The sequence below is a fragment of the Mus caroli genome, unplaced genomic scaffold (genome assembly GCF_978045245.1).
Source record: "Mus caroli unplaced genomic scaffold, Mus_caroli_1 scaffold_10, whole genome shotgun sequence".
Taxonomy (NCBI): Eukaryota; Metazoa; Chordata; class Mammalia; order Rodentia; family Muridae; genus Mus; species Mus caroli.
The window spans coordinates 6,165,784-6,184,435 of record NW_028227265.1 but is presented as its reverse complement, the minus strand read 5'-3'; the positions used below and the strand labels follow the sequence as shown (position 1 = coordinate 6,184,435).

General features: G+C 51.7%; 2 protein-coding genes across 3 annotated transcripts in view; one reads left to right on the top strand and one right to left on the bottom strand.

Annotated features, from left to right (window-relative positions):
* The first annotated feature begins 101 nt into the window (after window positions 1–101).
* On the top strand, window positions 102–14,146 carry Znf276 (zinc finger protein 276). 2 transcript variants are annotated; one of them, XM_021170572.2, is made up of 11 exons: window positions 105–798; window positions 1,574–1,877; window positions 2,137–2,183; window positions 2,272–2,718; window positions 4,145–4,223; window positions 5,071–5,154; window positions 10,398–10,508; window positions 10,577–10,652; window positions 10,895–11,012; window positions 13,333–13,432; window positions 13,504–14,146. In XM_021170572.2, exons 1-11 carry the CDS (start codon window positions 591–593, stop codon window positions 13,772–13,774), a joined length of 1,845 nt encoding a protein of 614 aa, XP_021026231.1. In that variant the 5' UTR covers window positions 105–590; the 3' UTR covers window positions 13,775–14,146. The 2 variants fall into 2 exon arrangements, 1 of the variants encoding a protein (XP_021026231.1); XR_015048589.1 differs by lacking the exon at window positions 13,504–14,146 and adding an exon at window positions 5,420–5,520 and having other exon boundaries at window positions 102–798; window positions 10,398–10,652.
* Window positions 14,147–14,173: 27 nt separating this feature from the next.
* The window catches only part of Fanca (FA complementation group A), a 52,520-nt gene continuing 48,041 nt past the window's right edge, over window positions 14,174–18,652 (bottom strand). The window contains exons 36-43 of the mRNA XM_021170569.3: window positions 17,451–17,563; window positions 16,367–16,502; window positions 15,987–16,049; window positions 15,594–15,699; window positions 15,025–15,097; window positions 14,685–14,820; window positions 14,487–14,579; window positions 14,174–14,281 (exon numbers count right to left, since the gene is read on the bottom strand). Coding sequence (XP_021026228.1) covers window positions 14,174–14,281; window positions 14,487–14,579; window positions 14,685–14,820; window positions 15,025–15,097; window positions 15,594–15,699; window positions 15,987–16,049; window positions 16,367–16,502; window positions 17,451–17,563 — 828 coding nt within the window. The remainder of the gene's footprint in view (window positions 14,282–14,486; window positions 14,580–14,684; window positions 14,821–15,024; window positions 15,098–15,593; window positions 15,700–15,986; window positions 16,050–16,366; window positions 16,503–17,450; window positions 17,564–18,652) is intronic.

Below are 18,652 nucleotides of genomic sequence, written 5' to 3'. Positions count from 1 at the left end.
AGGGGCGGGGCGGGGTGGACACCTCCAGACCGGAACGCGGAGCGCGGAGCTGAGGGAGTCGCAGGAGCTGCGCACCGCCGGAAGGGGACCGGGACACACTTCCGCCGGCCCTGCCCCGCCCCGCCGCGCCCCGCCCCGCCGCGCAGACTTGGGTTTAGGGGACCGGAGGGGTCAGTGGCTCTTGTCACCTCCTCCGGCCAACTTGCTGCGAGCGCGGACGGGAAGACTGGCGGAGAGAGCCGCTGCTCTGGAGGGTTTCTGTTGGGCGCCACCGCCCGGGCGGCAGTCCGCGGCCGTTCACCCTCCGGGCTGCCCCTCCTTTAGGGGCCTGTCGCGAGTTCCGAGCGACCCGAAGAACTCCGGGCTCCCGACCCCGCCGCGGCCGCTGCGGCTCCCCGGGCCGCTCCTCGCTTCGTTGCAGCCCTCGCTTCCTCCGGCTCCGATCTCGGGGAGTCGAGCGGAGCGGGGCAGCGCGGCGGAGAGTAGCGGAACGGCACGGAGTGAGCCAAGTTAAGTCCGCTCTAGCAAGAAGTCAGCGGGCCGAGCCACACCGAGCAGCGCGGAGCAGGGAGCGAGTGTCGCCTGCCACCATGAAGCGGGACCGCCTCGGCCGCTTCCTGTCTCCCGGAATAGCTCGGCAGCGCGGGGGTTCCGGCGGCGGCTGTGGAAGCGGTCGGACTCGGGGTCGCCCTTCTCGCAGCGGCGGAGTGAGCGCTGACGGGGCGGCTGCTCAGCTCAGCTGGGGCTCGACGACGCGCTCCTGCGGGGACACAGGCGACGACGGTACAGACGAAGCTGGTGGGTTCCAGGCATCCTCGGGCCCCGGTGCGAGCTTAGTGATAATGAGAGCAAACCAGGCCTCCTGGTTCTGGAGAACGCGGGCTCTCTGGCTTCTACTCTTGATAGAGGCCCTTTCCTCTGCCGTCCAGACAGCTCTGTATTGCTGCTATTTAGTGCGTAAGATTTGAAGGCACACAGGTGTGGCTTCAAGTTTGCTCTTCGTGCTATGGACTTTTAGGGTAATTGCTTAACTTTTCTGAACCTCAGTTTCTTGACGGTTAAAACAGGCCTATAACCTAACCTGCGTTGGGAACTGAGTTAAGTAAACTAACTGCTTGTTCCTCGTGCAGCTGTGAGTTTGTGAACAAGCAGCAGCTAGTTAGGTTAACAGCCTCCATGTGCATCACGTTAGTGTGGTGTTCTTCAGTCACCTGAGAATGGCTTTCCTATGTAAGCTGTCCTTTACTCCCACTAGGGGCAGTTGGGTGGCATCATGCACATGCTGCAGGCAGGGCACCTATAGATGGACAGGGATGAACAGTGAGTTAGTTTCTTGAGGCATGGCTTGGACACATTTTCGGAATCAGGATGTTAAGTTTCATCTTCGTTGTAGGCATCTGGGGTTCCTTGAATATTGAGTGTTCAGTGAGGAAGGCCAGCTCCCGAGTCCAAGTCCCGCTACTCATGTGTTTAGGAAGCCCGGTGTGGGCACTTCTCTGCTTGCAGGCCAGGGGGAAGTGTGATCCTTGTACTTCGAGTACCTCGCTTACGTCACATTTGCTTATCTGCGCAGGAGCAGGCCGGACTCTCGCTATGGGGCACTGTCGACTCTGCCATGGGAAGTTTTCCTCTCGTAGCCTCCGAAGCATCTCTGACAGAGTGCCTGGGGAGACCTCAGAAAGACTGTCCCCAGGAGAGCGTGTCTTCATTAGGGACTTCCAGCGTCTGCTGGGTGTTGCTGTGCACCAGGACCCAACCCTGCCTCAGTTTGTCTGCAAGAACTGCTACACCCAATTCTATCAGTGTCACAGCCTTCTCAGGACCTTCTTACAGAGAGTCAATGTCTCCCCAGCTGGCCAGAGGAAACCTTGTACAAAGTAGGCCCTTGTTGGATTTCTTGGGACCTTTAGGGGTTCGTCGCCCTGTGTTCTAGGTGTTGACTTAGGGCAGTGACTTGGGGTGGACAAAAGCTCATGGTGTTACAATGGGGTGCTGTGGTGGCAATGTTTGCAGAGATCTGAGGGTGAAGAGCTGTCACTTAGGAGAGAGGAAACCAGAGCAGCTGACAGAGGGGCCCTGGGGAAGACGTTTGTGACCTTGAGCGGTTCCTAAACTGTGGCCACTGATGCTTTGCAGGGTTGGTGTTCAGCCTCCCACAGTGGCAGAGGAGGGAGCATGTGTGGGTGAGTGCTATCCGTGTCAGGGTGGGCGTCCCAGGGCGGGCCTAGCGCTGGCCACGGTGAGCCTGACATCTCTGTTGATTCTCCTCAGCTGACCTGATCGCCTCCAGCCCTCGGTGTCTGCACGGCTTGGTGGGCTGGGTGCATGAGCATGCAGTCAGCTGTGGGTCTCTGCCCAGCCTCCAGAGGACACTGTCCTCTGAGTACTGTGGCATCATCCAGGCTGTGTGGGGCTGCGACCAGGGCCACGACTTCACCATGGACACAGCCTCCAGCTGCAGAGCTCTCTTTTTGGACAGTGCATTAGCAGTGAAATGGGCGTGGGGCAAGGATCTGTCACCACGGCTGGCCCAGAACTCAGAGTCCAACCCCACGGGAGCTGCCTCTCGGCTCTGCCAGGCCAGAGAAACCCAAGTTGGATCTGAGACCAAGACACTGCCCAGTGTGGATGTGGCCCTGCTGCACTCACATGGAGACTCTGTGGGACCTGGGCTAGGCCCCTGTACGCAGCCACACTTGGCTCCCAGTGAGGCCCCAGGTAAGCAGCACCTGTGGCTTATGCTGGAACAGGGCTCAGTGTTCTGAGCCAGGCTGTCGTCAGCAGACAGTGGGTTCTGTACTGTCTGCGTGTAGAGCACGGTACAGCATAGGAAGCTGTGCCTTCTCCTAGAACCTAAGCGTAGGGTGGCCCGACCAGCCTGTCTGACTTCCTGTCTCTTCACCAGTAGGCCTCTAATTCACCAGTCTCTGCAATGGTGCTCATCTGGCATTCAGTCTTCCTCTAAGTCTGTCTGTCCTTCAACCACAGGGGACTGGTTGTTCCTGTAGGCTGAGGGGGCTGAGGGAGAGAGAAGAATGGGGTTATTGTCTGCAGGACATGGAGGCAGACAAAGAGACTGCTACTTTACCATAGTGTGTAGGCCAGTGTGGTAGCTCTTCTGCTGACTGGCCCTTCTGTGGAGCTCAGACCCCACCCACACATGCTGTGGGTTGGATGCAGCTGTTCCTAAGCATCGTGTTGGGAGAGCTGGGAGCAGCCTCCTGCCTGCCTCTTGCCTCTGTGAGCTTCATGGCCAGTTAGGACGCTGCAGTTTTCACCTGCAGTTCCACACTGGGGCTCTTTAAAAACTCTGGACAGGTGCCAAGCATAGTGGTGTACACCTTTAACCCCAGCTCTTGGGGAGGCAAAGGCAGGCAGGCCGACTTCTATGAGTTTGAGGCCAGTCAGCTAGGTCTACGTAGAGAGTTCCAGGACAGAACCAAGGGTACATAGAGAGACCTTGTCTCAAAAAATTAAAAACAAAAGCGGGATTGAAGATAAGGCTTAGCAGTTAAGAACACTTGCTGCCCTTGCAAAAGACACACATGGTAACTAATGACCATATAACTGCAGTTCATAGGATCCAAGGCTCTCTTCTGGCCTCTGCCAGCACCAGGCATGTACACAGGAAAAACAGTCACACACATAATTTTTTTTTTTCGAGATAGGGTTTATCTGTATAGTCCTGGGTGTCTTGGAACTCACTTTGTAGACCAGGCTGGCCTCGAACTCAGAAATCTGCCTACCTCTGCCTCCCGAGTGCTGGGATTAAAGGCATGTGCCACCACGCCCGGCTTAAAAAAATTTTTTTAAACACTAAAAATGTAGGTACCCCTGTGGTTCAGCTATAGGTGGGCTCTAGGCGAGGCCCTAGGATGACGCCACAGACTTTAGAATGCCTGGCTGTATAAAGTGTTTGTATACAGTGTCCTTTAACATGTTGTAAACTATGCAGAGTGGGCCGTTCTCACAATGCCCTGAATCTGAGCAGGAGTGAGTGTCAGGAGTGAGAACAAGGAGGTTGAGGCCACAGGCCTCCCAGCCCCAGTAAGGAAGGTGTGTCCTTAGACCGGGAGAGACAGCATTGCCTCCTTACAGGAAAGTGCTCACTATTGGTAACCAGAGCCTGTTCTTTGTTTCCCAGGGCAACTGGGTGAGACGCAGGTTCCATCGTCAACCTCGGATGATCGGGTAAAAGACGAGTTCAGTGACCTTTCTGAGGGGTGAGAGAAGAGGGGGTTTCATAGCCTAAAATCTCTCCTTCCAGACCAGACTCAGCCTGTCTAGAGCTGCTACCCTTGGTTGGCATGTTTGCCATCTCTCCTTCTTAGAGGTGGGGAGGAGAGGAGTGGTCAGGGTTGTTCTGAGGTCCCTGGCTCCTGATTTGGCTTTCTGGTGATGAAGCATGCTGCAGGGGCAGTACTGTTCTGTTCTGACCCACAGCAGTCCCGATTGCCTCATTTACACTGCCCCAGGATTGGTCCTTTGCTGTTACCTGTGTGTTGCTTCTTTAAAGGCCTTAGTCTTGTACTAGCTCCAGCATCGCTAGAACAGAGAGAGGATGCTAGATGCAGGCGCTATAGGGTAGTAGTAATGTTGAGAAAGAAAGAGCAGAAGCTCTGTGTAGGGTGAGGAGAGGAGGACAGGCCTCCCTTGGAAGGAAGGGGTCAGTGGGTCTGAGTGTTTCAGGGGAAGGTCATAAAGCCCCCCTTCCTGCTGTGAACTTTGGAATGGCTAAGAGTGTGCCTGTGCTCAGTTGATGAGGGATGTAGCCACTTTCAGATATGCTTTTAAGCCTTCACACTCTCCCCTGCTGTAAATAAATAAGCTCTGTTAGAGTTTGGGGTCCTGGTCTTCCAAAAGAGTGGCTTACAGGGAGGAGGGTTGCTAGCTTGTTTTGTTTCAGTGAGATTAGGGCACAGATTGAGGAGTTGGGCATTTTAGATTTCTTAGGACATGTTCAGAAGTGACACTCGGACTATGGGGTCTGTAGCCCTGAAGACAGGAGGCCGTGCTGGGTTTGCTCCACCCATGTCAGTGCTTTGCTGAAAGCTCTCTCGTCTTTCCTAGAGACTTCCTGAGCGAAGATGAGAGTGATAAGAAACAGACAGCACAGTCCTCGGATGAGTCCTTTGAGCCTTACCCAGAAAAGAAGTAAGAAGCTAGTCCTGTTTCAGCCTATGCCTATGGAGGGGTGGTTTACAATTAGCAGTGGTGCCCAAGAAACTCAGAAGGGTGTAAGCCTGGGGAATGGAGGCCCACCCTCCCTGACTGGCCCTGGTCAGCTCACCTCCTAGTCCCCTTTGGTCCATCTCCCAGGTCCAGTGAGCCTTCCCACCCTCCCACCCCATCTGTCTGTTTATCTCACGTGTGCGGGGGTGTGTGTGTCAGAGAACCATTTCCACTATGTTGGTCGTAGGTGTCCATCTCAGATTGTCGGGCTTGGTGTCAGGAGCCTTTTACCTGCTGAGCTATCTCACTGGCTTCTAAGTGAATCAGAATGTCTGTTTGAAAGGCCAGGTGAGCAACTGAATATGATAAGATTCCCCTTGGTCTTGGAGCCCTCTTTCTGGAGGTTTGGTGACCTGGCCTCAGTATGTATCAGGAGGTGGTAGATAGCCCTCTTGGTAAGACATAGTCCGGTTTTAGGGAGTTTCTTAGTAGTTCTTTTCTGGCCCTGCTCCTAGTGTGTCCCTGAGCATCTCTGGCCCCACTGCAGCTGTTCCTTCTGCTCGCTCTCTGGAGCATGTTTCTTGGGAAGCCCAAGAGCTGAGCCTTCAACCATCCTTCAGTTGGCTCTGAGTTCTTTAACCAGCGGCCATTGTTCATGGGGCTTTGCTTTGGCTTTCCCTTTCTTTCAACAGACAGACAGAAGCCTCTAAAAAGGAGAGGCAGAGATAGTTTTTACTAGTGTCTCTGTCCTTCTATCCCTGTTCCAAGAATACACACATACCCAATAGCTAGTTAGTGACTGCCTCATTGCCACAGTGCTCTGAGCATTTCACTACTCACAGTGGAAATGCAAAGAGCATGCAGCTCTGGACTCCATACGATCAGCCCAAAGTAAGCATTTCTGGGTTTCTTTCTTTTTTAATGTAAATTCTAATATTCCTTATGGAAAGAGGAAGAGAAATAAAGGAGACATTGAGGGATCAGAGTCAATGCAGTACCAAGCAAGGCGTGTCACTTCAGCAGGTGCCACAGGACAGAGACCTGGCTGGGGACCTAGAGGGATCAGACCCAAGAACGCATGGCCAGAGTGCAGGCTGGCTGCCATAAGGAATCCCTCTTCCCTTTCCAGTGACTTCTCCTTTGAGCCACTTTTGTAGGTAGTTGGGGGCCTGGCCTAGGCTAGGAGGGTTAGTAGGTTTCTTTTTTTTTTTTTTTTTTTTTTGGTTTTTCGAGACAGGGTTTCTCTGTGTAGCCCTGGCTGTCCTGGAACTCACTTTGTAGACCAGGCTGGCCTCGAACTCAGAAATCCGCCTGCCTCTGCCTCCCAAGTGCTGGGATTAAAGGCGTGCGCCACCACACCCGGCTCGGGTTAGTGGGTTTCATTTTCAGACAGGTGGGGAAGTGTTGTTGTGCTGAGCTCCTGTTGCTGAGATGTAGCAGCATGCTGTCTAGCCCTGTGCATGGACTGTCACCCTAGGAAACGGGATGAACATAATGCACGATGGGTGGGACACCTTTAGTACAATATGACTTTAGTGGAAGCTGTACTTTGCAGGAGGCAGTGGATATAGCATCTGGTCATGATGCACAGTGGCCTGATACTTCCTCAGGCCTCGCTGGAGAGTGTGTTTTCAGGATAGGGTTTCTTCATGTAGTCCTGCTGTCCTGGAACTCAGATTCACCTTTCCCAAGTGCTGGGGTTACAGTCATGCATCCCCACTGCCTCTGGCTTTTTTTTTTTAAGTGTGTGTGTGTGTGTGTGTGTGCTGGATTCATGTATGTCTACCGAGTGCATGCTGGAACCCTTAGAGGTCATAGGAGCGCAGCAGCTCTCCAGGAACAGGAATGATAGACAGTTGTGAGCCATCATGTGGGTGCTGGGTACCTAAGCTGGGTTCTCTGCCAAAGCAGTGTGTGCTCAGCCACATGTGTGCCGCCAGCTCCGCCCCCACAGCTGAGGACAGGGCCACAAGAAACCCGTGGGCTGTGCCCACTCACATATCTGCCTCCTCAGCCCTTTCTCTTAGCCTTCAGAGCTCTGGTGGCTGGGTCCTCCTCCTGAGTGATTAGCAGAGCTTCTGATGGGCCGGTCAGAACACCATGGTTCAAGCAGAGGACACCTGGGCCTAGAGGACAGTGCAGTCAGATAGGATGGAGATGCCAGTCTAGTGTGCAAGGAAGTTACTGTCAGAAAAGGCCACCTCCCTCAGCTGGGATAGTATGGAGTGGGACCCTGGACAGTTATCAGACGAGGAGACGTGCTGTAGCCTAGTGATTGTTCTTCTTTTGGGTGTTTTGTTTGGGACACTGCCTTGCTATACATGGCTCTCTCTGATCTAGAATCCCCTGTGTGGCCACACTGGGTCACCCTCCCTTTGTGACTATATCAGGCTTTAAGAATCTGATCCTGGGGGCTGGCGAGATGGCTCAGTGGTTAAGAGCGCCAACTGCTCTTCCAAAGGTTGAAAGTTCAAATCCCAGCAACCACATGGTGGCTCACAACCATCCGTAACGAAATCTGATGCCCTATTCTGGAGTGTCTGAAGACAGCTACAGTGTACTTAAATATAATAAATAAATTAAAAAAAAAAAAAAGAATCTGATCCTGCCAGGCAGTGGTGGCACACACCTTTAATCGCAGCACTCGAGAGGCAGAGGCAGCTGAGTTCGAGGCCAGCCTGGTCTACAGAGTGAGTTCCAGGACAGCCAGGGCTACACAGAGAAACCCTGACTCGGGGGAAAAAAAAAGAAAAGAAAAAAGAATCTGAAGCCGGGCGTGGTGACGCACGCCTTTAATCCCAGCACTCGGGAGGCAGAGGCAGGCGGATTTCTGAGTTCGAGGCCAGCCTGGTCTACAAAGTGAGTTCCAGGACAGCCAGGGCTATAAAGAGAAACCCTGTCTCGAAAAACAAAACAAAAAAACAAAACAAAACAAAAAAAGAATCTGATCCTTTTGCTCCGGCCTCTTGAGGGGTGTGCGCCACAGTACCGGGCTACTTAGATTTTGTTGTTGGTTTGTAAGAATTATTTTATGTATGTGGGTACACTGAAGCTGTCCTCAGACACACCAGATCCCATTACAGATGGTTGTGAGCCACCATGTGGTTGCTGGGAATTGAACTCAGGACCTCTGAAAGAGCAGTCGGTGCTCTTAACCACTGAGCCATCTCTCCATCCAGCTCCTTGTTTTTTTTTCATTTATTTATTATATGTGAGTACACTGTAGCTGTCTTCAAACACTCCAGAAGAGGGCATCAGATCTCATTACGGATGGTTGTGAGCCACCATGTGGTTGCTGGGATTTGAACTCCGGACCTTTGGAAGAGCAGTCAGGTGCTCTTACCCACTGAGCCATCTCACCAGCCCTCCTTGTTTTTTTGAGACAGGGTTTGATGTATCTCAGGCTGACCTTGAACTCAGTGATCTTCCTGCCTTGACCTCCCAGATGTTAAGATTATAGGTGATTCTATGCTTAGCTATTTCTTTGTTTTTTCCTCTCTCTGAGATGGAGTCTCGTTACGTAGTCCTGGCTGGTGTGGAACTTTTTATGGAGATCAGGATGGCCTCAAACTCAGAGAGATTCATCTGCCTTTGTTTCCTGAGTGTTGAGATTAAAGTGTGGACCATATGCCTGGTCCCCTTAACTTTTAAAAATTAACCATTTGTTTTATTATTACTACTACTACTACTATTATTATTATTATTACTGTTTTTTTTTGACAAGGTTTCTCTGTAGCCTTGGCTGTTCTGGAACTGTCTGTAGACTAGGCTGGTCTCACAAGAGATCCGCCTGCCTCTGCCTCTTGAGTGCTGGCATCAAAGGCATGTGACATCATTGTCCATGTTTTACTATTATCTTAAAGATTTATTTAGTTTTGGTTTGTTCATGGTGTTGGCCTGCATGTGTATCTGTGCACCAGGTGTATAAAGTGCCCTCAGAGATCAAAGAGGGTGTTGGGTCCCCAGAACTGGACTTACAACTGGTTGTCAGGTGCCATGAGGGGTCTGGAACGTAGGTCCTCTGCAAGAGCAAGTTATCCTAACCGCTGAGCTATCTCTTTTTATTATCAGGACAGCTTAGCCTATGAGCCCCTGCCTCACAAACAACACCAACACATACCTTGTTTGGCTCTTCAGTGTCTGCTCTGTTTCTGCCCCCATAAGGTCATTTGTGCATTTGCCTATTTTTGCATCCTGGAAGTTGAAGCCAGTCTTTGCATGTGCTCCATCTAAACAGGGCTGGACTCACCGCTCTTCTGCTGTTGCTCGTAACTCTCGGAGGTAGGGCCTGGCTTCTGCTACTGATTCAAAATTATATCTTGGCTCTAGAGAAATGGCTCAGCAGTTAAGAGTATCTCTTGCTTTTGCAGAGGACCAGGTTTTTGGTTCCCAGTATTCACATGGCAGCTAACAATTCTAGATCCATAGGATCTGACCCCGTCTTCTGGCTTCTGTAGGCAATAACACACATGCAGGCAGAATACCCATACACATAAAATTTAAACTACATTTTGGAGGGTGGATCGGATCTAAGCCCTTGTGCACACTGGGTGACTTCTGAAATGTTTGCTTGTTGAGATGGTCTTGGTGTATTGTCTGGGCTGTGCTCAAGCTTCTGCCTCGAGCAGTGCTCTGGAGTTATCTCTGAGTCGCTGTCGGATACACACCGTCGTGCCGGCCTTTCATCCTTCTTGGTGCTATTGAACACGAGTGTCTCCTCTCTGAACTCTTCATTGTTGGCATATGAAATATAACTAGACTTGGGGCTGGAGATATGCCTCTGGCGGCTGGGTGCCTGACAGAATCTCAAGTACAGCAGATTTGCTGAGCCCCTTTCGAGCATGAGGTCGTCTGGGAACAGAACTGACAGAATTCTCTCTCATTTTCCCTACCTCCATCTCTTGATTTGGATGCTTAGCACCCAGGCTTAAGTTCTGAAAATGTGATAGCTGTGTGATAGTACACGTGCTCCACACAACCATCGGCTCTGCCTTCTGGGCTGTACACCCTTCCTGAGGTGTCTGCTTCAGCCTCTGACCCTCCCAGGGTTGTCCTGACTGTGATGGCTAATGGTAAATGAGGTTCTATTCTGCACCGAGGCAGCCGAGTCAGGAAAGCATGAAGAAAACTGCAGATGCAGGAAGAGGCAAGAGTCAACTGCAAGCTAAGATTTAAAATAATAATAATAATAAATAAAAAGCATCACTAAATTGTTCCCCACTTAGGGTCTCCGGTAAGAAGAGCGAAGGCAGAGAAGTCAAGAGGCCTGAAGAGCCCAAGATCAGAAAGAAGCCTGGGCCCAAGCCCGGATGGAAGAAAAAGCTGCGCTGTGAGAGGTGAGCAGGCTGCAGTGTGGGGCATTTGCATGTTGTGTCAGCGCCTCCACATATGCTCTGCCTTACAGGGAGGAGCTGCCCACCATCTACAAGTGTCCTTACCAGGGCTGCACAGCTGTATACCGTGGCGCTGATGGCATGAAGGTGAGCCTGCTGGAGGCACCAGGTATTCCTGTGGAGCCATGTGCAGGCTTCCCACAGGTTCCCCGGATGCTAGTGGATGTGGAGTCGGTCCCTTGCTTAAATAAGGAGCCAGTGGTATAGGGTAGAAGTAGCTGTCTTTCCAGTAGTCGGTTGTCAAGTGCTCAGATCACTACAAAGGGTCTCCCGGGAGGAAGGATGTGTTCAGATGAAACAGCAGCATCTCTCGTCCCTGCTTCCTCCAGAAGCACATTAAGGAGCACCATGAGGAGGTCCGGGAAAGGCCCTGCCCACACCCTGGCTGCAACAAGGTATTCATGATCGACCGATACCTGCAGCGACATGTGAAGCTCATCCACACAGGTACCTGTCCCAGGCTTTGCCTTCTGAGCCTGGGCTGGGCTGTCAGTGGCTCCCAGGTGCCCAGCTAGAGGGACATAGCCTACCTAGAAGCAGGTAGTGCCCAAGTAGTTTACAGAGCTTAGTATCGGGTGCGTCTGTGTCACACTGGGATTCTGGATCCATACAAATTGGAGTCCTCTCTGTTGAATTCCTGATGGTAGTAGGGCTCTCCTACTCACTCCTTATAAGGTCTGGGTAACTTCTCAGCATTGATAGCACAGAAACCCTAGTACTCTTGTGAATTCACCTTTAGAAATTAACACTAGCGCCAGGTGGTAGTAACGCACTCCTTGGAATCCCAGCACTTAGGAGGCAGAGGCAGTTGGATCTCTGACTTCAAGGCCAACGTGGTCTACAGAGCTAGTTTCAAGACAGTCAGGGCTACACAAAGAAATTTTTTGTTTTGTTTTGATTTTTTGACAGGGTCTCTCTGTGTAGCCCTGGCTGTCCTGGAACTCACTCTGTAGACCAGGCTGGCCTCAAACTCAGAAATTTACCTGCCTTTACCTCCCAAGTGCTGAGATTAAAGGTATGTGCCACCGGCCACAAAGAAATTCTTAACACCTCACCCTCCCCAAAACAAGCAAAAAAGAACACTAGAGCTGGCAGGATGATTCAGTGGGCATCTACAGTCAAACCTGATGACTTGAGTTGATCTCTCCAGGACCTACATGGTGAAGAACCGACTCCTACATTGCCTTCCGATCTACACACACTTGCTACATGGCATGTACACACCCCCCAAAATTTAGAATGTAGAAAAAAAAACATTGTGGCATTCATTCAGATAGATTTGTTAAAGTTTTCAGGGGTTTATATAAATGACCAAAATCTTTTTACATTAGCGTTCCGCATTTTATTGATGGATCATTTACTTGATTTTATGGTGAAACCCAGCTAGATAGTGATTTTCCTTGATAAGCATTTGGGAATGTCTCCTGATGACTAACTTCCTTTGGTCCAGATCTTCAAGCTGTGTAGCCAGTCACTAGTGGACACAGCAGCAGCTCTCTGCAGAGGTGAAACATTCGTGGGGCCGTGGTAGCCCACGCCTTTGACCCCAGCACTTGGGAGGCAGACACAGGAGGAGTTCTTAAGTCTGAGGCCAGCCTGGTCTACACCAGAGAAACCCTGCTTCAAAAAACAAAGAGGGGAAACAGACTCTTCAGCTGAGAGGTCAGAGGTGTTTTATAGCTGTGTAGACAGCATGGGTTGGACAAGTACAATTGGTGCACAGTGTGTGCTGCAGTGGCTGCGGTGTAAAGGAAAGCATATGCGCACGCAGCATGCATGTGGAGCGCGTAGCTATCGGCTCTCAGACCACAGAGATCTGAGACCTAAGTCAGGTTGTTAGTCTTGGTGGCAAGTGACTTTACCTGCTGAGCCTTCTCAACAGTTTTTGTTTTTGAGAGTTTTCATGTAACGGCTGGCCTCAAATCCGATCTACAGCAGAGGATGGATGGTCTTGAACTATTGAGCACCGAGACTGCAGGCGTGTGCCACCATGCCTGATGTGGCTGTAGTTTCTGTTGAGAAGCTGATTTCCACAGTGCATCAGCCTGCTTCCCCTCCACCTCGCTGTTATCTGCGCTGATTGGGGCTCACTTTGGGGTGAGTCCCAGAGAGAGATCTGTGCCCGCAAAGGCCAGGCTGGGCATGGTGGTGCACGGATCTCTCTATGGGTCCTCTGGAAGGCCAGCCATGGCTACGCAGTGAGATCTTGTTTCAAAAGCAAACAGAAAGGTTTGAAATGCAAACAGTTTCCGTGGGGAAGACCTAGCTATGTAACAGTGTTTTGAGGAACTTGGAAATCTTTTTTAATGAACTAGTGTATATTGGAAACTGGTTTTCTGTGTAGTCCTGGCTGTGCTAGAACTCGCTCTCGTAGACCAGGCTATCTTTGAATCACCTGTCTCTGCTTCCCAAGTACTGGGACTTAGTGGTGCACCACCGTAGTCTAGCTAGAAACTTTTTTTTTTTCAAGACAGGGTTTCTCTGTGTAGCCCTGGCTGTTCTGGCACTCACTTTGTAGACCAGGCTGGCCTCGAACTCAGAAATCTGCCTGCCTCTGCCTCCCGAGTGCTGGGATTAAAGGCGTGCACCACCACGCCCAGCTTAGCTAGAAACTTTTATCAGTGAAGTTCTTCATATCAATTTCGTTTTAAATAATGTTGGGTTCTTAAAGGTCCCTGGTGTTGTATAAAGCAGTGATAACTGTCCTCTCCCGGAGCAGACTGGGTAGTGGTGGTGGCTGCTGCTCACACCCCCTCTGGTCTTGCAGAGGTACGCAATTACATCTGTGACGAATGTGGGCAGACCTTCAAGCAGCGGAAGCACCTTCTTGTCCACCAGATGCGCCACTCAGGAGCCAAGCCACTGCAGTAAGTGTGGGCTGGGCACTGCCTGTGACTGGGACAAGGTGCAGCTCACCTCACCTGCCTCTGCCCTCCAGGTGTGAGGTCTGTGGGTTCCAGTGCAGGCAGCGAGCGTCCCTCAAGTACCACATGACCAAGCACAAGGCGGAGACTGAGCTGGACTTCGCCTGCGACCAGTGCGGCCGGCGGTTCGAAAAGGCCCACAACCTCAACGTGCATATGTCCATGGTACATCCTCTGACCCAGGCCCAGGACAGAGCCCTGCCTCTGGAAGCAGAGCCGCCACCTGGGCCTCTGAGCCCCTCTGGGACCATGGAGGGTCAGGCTGTGAAGCCGGAGCCTACCTGAGAGACCGCTGGCTGGGCGTGTTGAGCAGCTTGAACTCAGCAGGTGACGTGAGGTTAAGGACACTTTCACTCAGTCCTCACTTCCCTGCCGGTGTAGTTCTGCTTGCTCATTGGACCCCAGGCTACACCCCACCTCACAGAGCCAGCAGCCATATGGTAGAGGGCACCTCTCTTGGGCTGAGGGTGTGTACTTCAACCTGCTGTGGTACCAGCAGTTTTATTTTCCTATGGATACTGAACAATAAGGCCAGACACAGATTATGAATAATTAATTTTTCTTTTCCTAACTAGAGCAATCAAGGAGATTGGTAATCTACTTTCTAGTGTAACAAGAGCTCCATGTTCTGCTGGCAATAAATTATTTACAAAGGTGCCGGCTGGTGCACTGAGATCGGTGCAGTCAGAACAGCTGAGGCTCCTGGTAGAGGTCAAAGCTGGGGTCAGCCTGCTGCCTCTGCCAGAGGGCGTTGCTCACCTCAGGGTCACAGTCTCCTCGGCCAGCCAGCAGCTGTGAGAAAATACAACGCTTAGTGCCTTCAGCCCCAGGCCAGCTTGACAAGCTGTCTGCAGATGAGGAGCTGGTGGACACTTGAGTTATGCTGCCTGCCTGATGGCTCTGTGGTGTGCAGCCACCATCTCAAGTGTCACAGGGCTGTGGCTTCATTTGATCTAAGTTGGGAAATCAGCTCCGGAGGACACTCTGGGTTTGTTACCTCTGTCATGTTGGAGAAGCACTGTTTTGGGCACTGAGGTATTAGCTGCAGCAGAAAAACACGTGCCTTTGTTATCAGTTGTACAGGGCTGCCCTAGAACGGAGACAGGCAGTCAAGGGTCAGGCACACTGAAGTGGCACTAGCACACCTCACTGCTGCTCCCAGGGAGTGTCTCCCTCGACGACGTGGGGCACTCACTTGGGACTCAGAGTGCCCTTGGAGCCTGGTTTCCCCATCCACAAAGAGCTGTAGCAGCTTGAGGTACATGTCAACAGCAACGTGCAGGAAAGCTGCTTCCCTGACAGCGGGCCCTTCACTGAAGCAGGAAAGGAGACTGTGGGGGAGGCAAGACAATGAAGGACCGGAAGATGCTGAGAGCTGAGCAGCAGCCCAGCCCAGCGACTATACACACATTTGTAGAACAAACTGACAGGCACCTTTCCCCACCCAGTGAGTAAAGGCCTTGGGAAACACTGCCTTTACTCTGACCTCCAGGCCCCAGGAGCTTGGGCTCCCTCCCTCACACTCACTGACTTACCTGTAGAAAGCAAGTGGTAGCAGCCTGGTGTGCTGATCTGGGGCCAAGTGGAGGAGGTGCCCCAGCTTGGTATCTGCAAAACCGAGTTCAGTCAGCTCTGTGGGCTCCTGAACCCAGTGTCAAGTGCTGTGGAAACTCGGAGATGTCCTATGCCCTGGAAGCTTTCTGTCTAGCTGTGGTGACAGTGAGAGGGTCTTGTGGATGACACTGAGGGCACCTGTAAGAGCTGCTGGGAAGAGGGGTCTTTTTCCCCTTGGTCTCACACAGAATAGAGACAGGGAGTTGAACAGGTCCTTCTCCAACTGCTTTCCCTACAGCGTGTCTGCTGGTAGACCTCTGAGTGCCCGGAATGGACTCTTCTGTTGCTTTAAAAGTGTGTGTGCCCTGAATTAGTACCCCAAATAAAGTGTAAGGTTTTATAAACTCAGTAAAAAGTAAAACCCATAGACGTTTGCTGCCCAGAGTTGTCACTGTTTGGAGGTTGCCATGACAGTGCATCCATTTATGTCTGTCTCATCTTGGGTAGAGCCAGCCTTCCCATACTGTTTCAGGGACACGTGGCTCCTCACCTTTCTCTGTCAACTGGAAGAGCACCAGCCAGGACACCTTCCTTCTTTCCAAGCACGCGAGGACCTCGGCACAGATGGCCACAGCCTTCAGATGCTCCGCAGCATCCTGTGGTTCACAGAAGAACCTCAGAAGAGCTGAGGGGGTGGGAAGCTAATCACTGTGCTCCTTTTTACTTTGCAAAGTCTAAAAGTGGTGACCCAAGCTGAACAGAGGCGCCCATACCCACCAGGTGACTGCCAAGCTCAGAAGCAAGACCTCAAAAGGAAAACCAAACAAGAAACAGAGCCTCAGCTACCCAGAGATCTGAAGTCTGAGCGGAATGTACTACCTGGGGCTCCTGCCCAGCTAGGATTGCAGGGAAAAGGCTACCTCAGCTGAACGGTCTGACTTACCCGTTGGGTCAGGTAGGACGAGAGTAGACCCATCAAGGAAAAGAAGAGGAGGGCGATGAGCAGCTAGGAGGAAAACAGTTACTGCATCAAAGTCCCACACTGACACTCCAGAGCCTAGGGCCTCAGTGGATCTCAGGACAGGAAGAAATCCTAAGTCACTTTTCTTGAGACGCCCAGGGTGGCTGAAACCCACGTCAGCAATCTGGTAGCTGTATTCCAGGTTGTAATGCAGGCAAAACCAAGCCCAACAAAGCACTTCCAAAAGTCAAGCATTTTACCAATGAACAGGAAGCTAAGCATTTAACTGTGAGAGAGTGACAACCCCAAATCCGCTTGTCTTCGGAAAGCCAGTGGGCCAGCCTCGCTGGAGACTCTCTCACCTCCTCTCTTTGGCAGTCCAGCCTTTGCAGATGTGCAGTGACATCTTCCTTCCTAACTTCTCTCCATGCAAAGTGCAGCGCAGCAGCTGCGATCCAGGCGGGGCTGGGTGCTGGGGAAGCTGACGCGGAGGCGAAACTGACACACAGACATCATTGCAGAGTTAATGGCCACACTCCTGGCCATCAGATATCTGTGTTTAACAGCAAGGGGCTCTCCTCTCAAACACAGTGCAGGGCCCAGAATCACTACAGATGATTGTGTCTGTCTCCTCAGGGAGGACCTGATAGGTGGGGCCATCCCTGTACGTAAGGCACACGGTGTACAGCACTGTGAGGGAACCAGCTTAGTCCTACCCACCTCAATGGGATATCAGGGCCCCAGCAGCTTTGAAGGAATAGGCCATAGTACTACTAAGTTCTCCGTATTCCTGCTTGTTCATGTGGGCCTGTGACTGGGCTAGCCCAAGAGAGTCAGGCCTTATTACTAGCATGATATCTTAGTTTCCGTGAGGGTAAGAGTGGCAGCAAACTCATGCTGTTCACTGCAGGCGTCAGAGGAGTAATCTGAGCTCCTGTAGCAGCAGGGTCGGCAGCAAGGCCTGCTTGGTTACTGAGCAGGATCTGCAGTACTTTTGATCAGGGGAGGACACAGACATCATGGATTCCAAACCAGCTACCAGATGAAAGTCCTCTATAAAGAGCACTGTCTTGCCGAGGCCTCTGAGGACTCCCTGGATGCTGCAGGGGCTTGCTGTTGCTCTGGGATGTCAGCTAGCATTGGCAGAAATCAGACTGGGCTCTCATTCAAGTCAAGAGAGAGGTGAGAACCTGCTCCCTGCCCTGTGCTGCCTGCCTTGGGCCTGTGGCGAGTGAGTTAAATAAACATTAGAGCAGAATGCAGGGCAGGGCAGGGCGAGCTGGATCAAACCTGATGAAACCAGTCTTCAGGAACACTAGAGCAGCCTCCTTAAACAGGCCAGCCAGCCATCAGGGTACTGATGGCAGCCCAGTACTCAGAGGATGCCCATAGACACAGCCCAGCCAGGGAACAGCTGGGCTCCCCCGTGACACTGCAGCAGCTTACTTGCTAGCAAACTCCCGGGCCTCCTGGAGCCTCCGCAGCTCTCGAGGCAGTGTGCTCTGATAACACCTCATCCACCGACCACACAGCACTGGCTCCAGGCTCGACCACCACAACTGAGAAGTGAAAGACCACCAGGAAGCAGACTAAGGGGGTTGCCATGGACAACCATGAGATATGCTGCCCCTTGGCCACCATCGAGACACCTAATTGCCAGTCAGCTAGGAATTCCTGAGAGCCTCACAGGGCTATGTCACAGTGCTGTGCAACTTTGAGCTTTCCTTTTTCTGAGCCCGAGTCTTAGGCTATAGCTCTGGCTATCCCGGGACTCACCAGGCTGGCCTAGAATTCATAGGTCAGCCTGCCTCTACCTCACAAGTGATGCGGTGAAAGATGTAAGCCATCACACCCAGCTTATAGGGCCTTCTTCCTTTTTCTTTCAAGACAGGGTCTCTCTGTGTAGCTCCAGCTGTCCGGGAACACACTCTGTAGACCAGGCTGGCCTTGAACTCAGAGATCCTGTGCCTGTCTCTGCCTCCCAAGCGCTGAGATTAAATGTGTGCTCCACCACCACCCATCTATGAGGCATTCTTATGCTCAGGGGCAAGGCTTGAAGGGAGGGCATCATATGAGGAAAACCCTGTAATGTTGGCATTGCACTACCTGACCCGCCTCTATATGCCACTTTCTAAAGAGAGCCTCTGAGAGCAACTTTGTAAAGACAGACTAGTTCATCAATATTAATTCCACCCAATGAGCTACAAACTGAAACGAAGCTGGCCATGGCTTGACCTGTCCACCTCCCCTCTGGTTAGAGTAGTGAACCAGATGAAGGCCCCAGGGTTCCTAGGAAGCTTCAGTAGCTCCCGGGACCAGTCACTAGCATCTGCAGATATTGTGCTTTGGGATGCAGAGCAGCTGACAGCACTGAAGAAGAGAGGATGTCTCTGTGAGCCAGTGCGCGCTACCTACCGTGTGTGTGTGTGTGTGTGTGTGTGTGTGTGTGTGTGTGTGTATGTGTGTGTGTGTGTATGTATATATATATATATATATATATATATATATATATATATATATATATATATATATATGATGGTTTGTATATTCTTGGACCAGGGAGTGGCACCATTTGGAGTTGTGGCCTTGTTGGAATAGGAGTGACCTGGTTGGAGTAGGTGTGTCACTGTGTGTTTGGACTTAATACT

Excerpts from the sequence above, each read along its gene's own strand:
- Znf276 (XM_021170572.2), top strand. The coding sequence starts at position 591 with ATGAAGCGGGACCGCCTCGGCCGCTTCCTGTCTCCCGGAATAGCTCGG. Across the intron at positions 1,878-2,136 it reads CAGAGGAAACCTTGTACAAA|GGTTGGTGTTCAGCCTCCCA; the intron begins GTAGGCCCTTGT and ends GATGCTTTGCAG. Across the intron at positions 10,509-10,576 it reads AAAAAGCTGCGCTGTGAGAG|GGAGGAGCTGCCCACCATCT; the intron begins GTGAGCAGGCTG and ends TCTGCCTTACAG.